General features: G+C 42.3%; 1 protein-coding gene across 1 annotated transcript; it reads left to right on the top strand.

Annotated features, from left to right (window-relative positions):
• The first annotated feature begins 319 nt into the window (after positions 1-319).
• Positions 320-1267, top strand: LOC130838676 (olfactory receptor 10R2-like). The gene has a single exon (XM_057712124.1). The coding sequence runs from the start codon at positions 323-325 to the stop codon at positions 1265-1267; it is 945 nt and encodes a 314-aa protein (XP_057568107.1). The 5' UTR covers positions 320-322.
• The last annotated feature ends 359 nt before the right edge of the window (positions 1268-1626 follow it).

Genomic DNA, 1626 nt, shown 5'->3' with positions numbered 1-1626 from the left:
CACTGTATAAGTCTGCAAGTTGGAACAATATAAGCCTTACGGACCTGAAGAATAAGCTTTTTTTCACCAAATGCCTGTACATTTCAGGTGAACATTTGTCCCCAAATTCACTGCTAAAATCACTGGCAGAAAATTAACACCGTAGGTGAATATTAATTTAGGATAAATTTTGCTTTGTTTACAATCCTTTTTTCTCTCCCATGCCTGTTGTCTTTCTTTCATACCAGACTGGCTACTTTATGAAGGGTAAGTCTCCTTGATTTCTCACTTCCAAAGGCCTCTGGACTTGATCACATTGACTGTTACGTGGTATCAACTCTCCATGGCTAATTCCTCTTGTGTTACTGAGTTCCTCCTGCTGGGTTTCTCCAGCCTTGGGGAATTGCAGCTTGTCCTCTTTGTGGTTGTCCTCTGCCTCTACTTCACCATCCTCAGTGGAAACATCACCATCATCTCAGTCATCTGCTTGGATCACAGCCTCCACACACCCATGTACTTTTTTCTATGTGTCCTTTCTGCCTCTGAGACCTTCTACACAATTGTCATCCTGCCCAAGATGCTTATCAATCTGCTCTCTGTACTCAGGACACTCTCCTTTGTGAGTTGCACTTTACAGATGTACTTCTTCCTCGGTTTTGCTGTCACCAATTGCCTGCTTCTGGGAGTGATGGGCTATGATCGCTATGCTGCCATCTGTCAGCCTTTGCACTACCCCATTCTCATGAGCTGGAGGGTTTGTGGGCAACTGGCAGCAACGTGTATTGTTAGTGGTTTCCTAATATCTCTGGTGGGAACAACTATGGTCTTTAGCCTCCCTTTCTGTGGTTCTAACAAGGTTAACCATTACTTCTGTGATATTTCACCCGTCATCCATCTTGCCTGTGCTGAAACCTACATTAATGAACTCGTCATCTTCATTGGTGGGGTCTTGGTACTTGTTGTACCCTTGATCTGCATCTGCATCTCCTATGGGTTTATTGTCTCTACCACCCTGAAGATCTCGTCAGCTGAAGGCAAGCGAAAAGCATTCTCCACCTGTGCCTCTCATCTCACTGTGGTCATCGTCCACTATGGCTGTGCTTCCTTTGTGTACTTGCGACCCTCAACCAAATATACATCATCAGGCAAAGACAGGCTGGTGACAGTGACCTATACCATCATCACCCCACTGTTGAACCCTGTGGTATACAGCCTAAGGAACAAAGATGTACAGCTGGCCATTCGGAAAATGATTGGGAAGACTGGGTTTTCTGTTAAGACTTTATAATGAAAACATGTTTCAACAGGTAACACACATTTGGGTCAAGTGTGTCACATTGTTTGTCATAAAAGTTTCTAGTCTATTTATCTGTATAACTGTGTAGCCTTGGATGAGTGGTTTGACACTGTGGAGACTTAAAGTTTCTCTTATGTAAAGCGGACAGTAATATCTTTATATCAAGTTTATCTCAAAGATTACGGGAGATAGCAAAGTGTCTGTCAGTAAAAAATAACTTTCCTTCAATAAGTGTTGCTGGGAAAATTGTACAACAACATGTAAAAGGATGAAATTAGAACACTTCCTGACACCATACACAAAAATAAACTCAAAATGGATTAAAGACCTAAATGGAATGCCAGACACTA

Source organism: Hippopotamus amphibius, chromosome 1, assembly GCF_030028045.1.
Source record: "Hippopotamus amphibius kiboko isolate mHipAmp2 chromosome 1, mHipAmp2.hap2, whole genome shotgun sequence".
Lineage (NCBI taxonomy): Eukaryota > Metazoa > Chordata > Mammalia > Artiodactyla > Hippopotamidae > Hippopotamus > Hippopotamus amphibius.
Note: the sequence above shows the minus strand (reverse complement) of the source record. Positions and strands in the feature narration are given on the sequence as shown.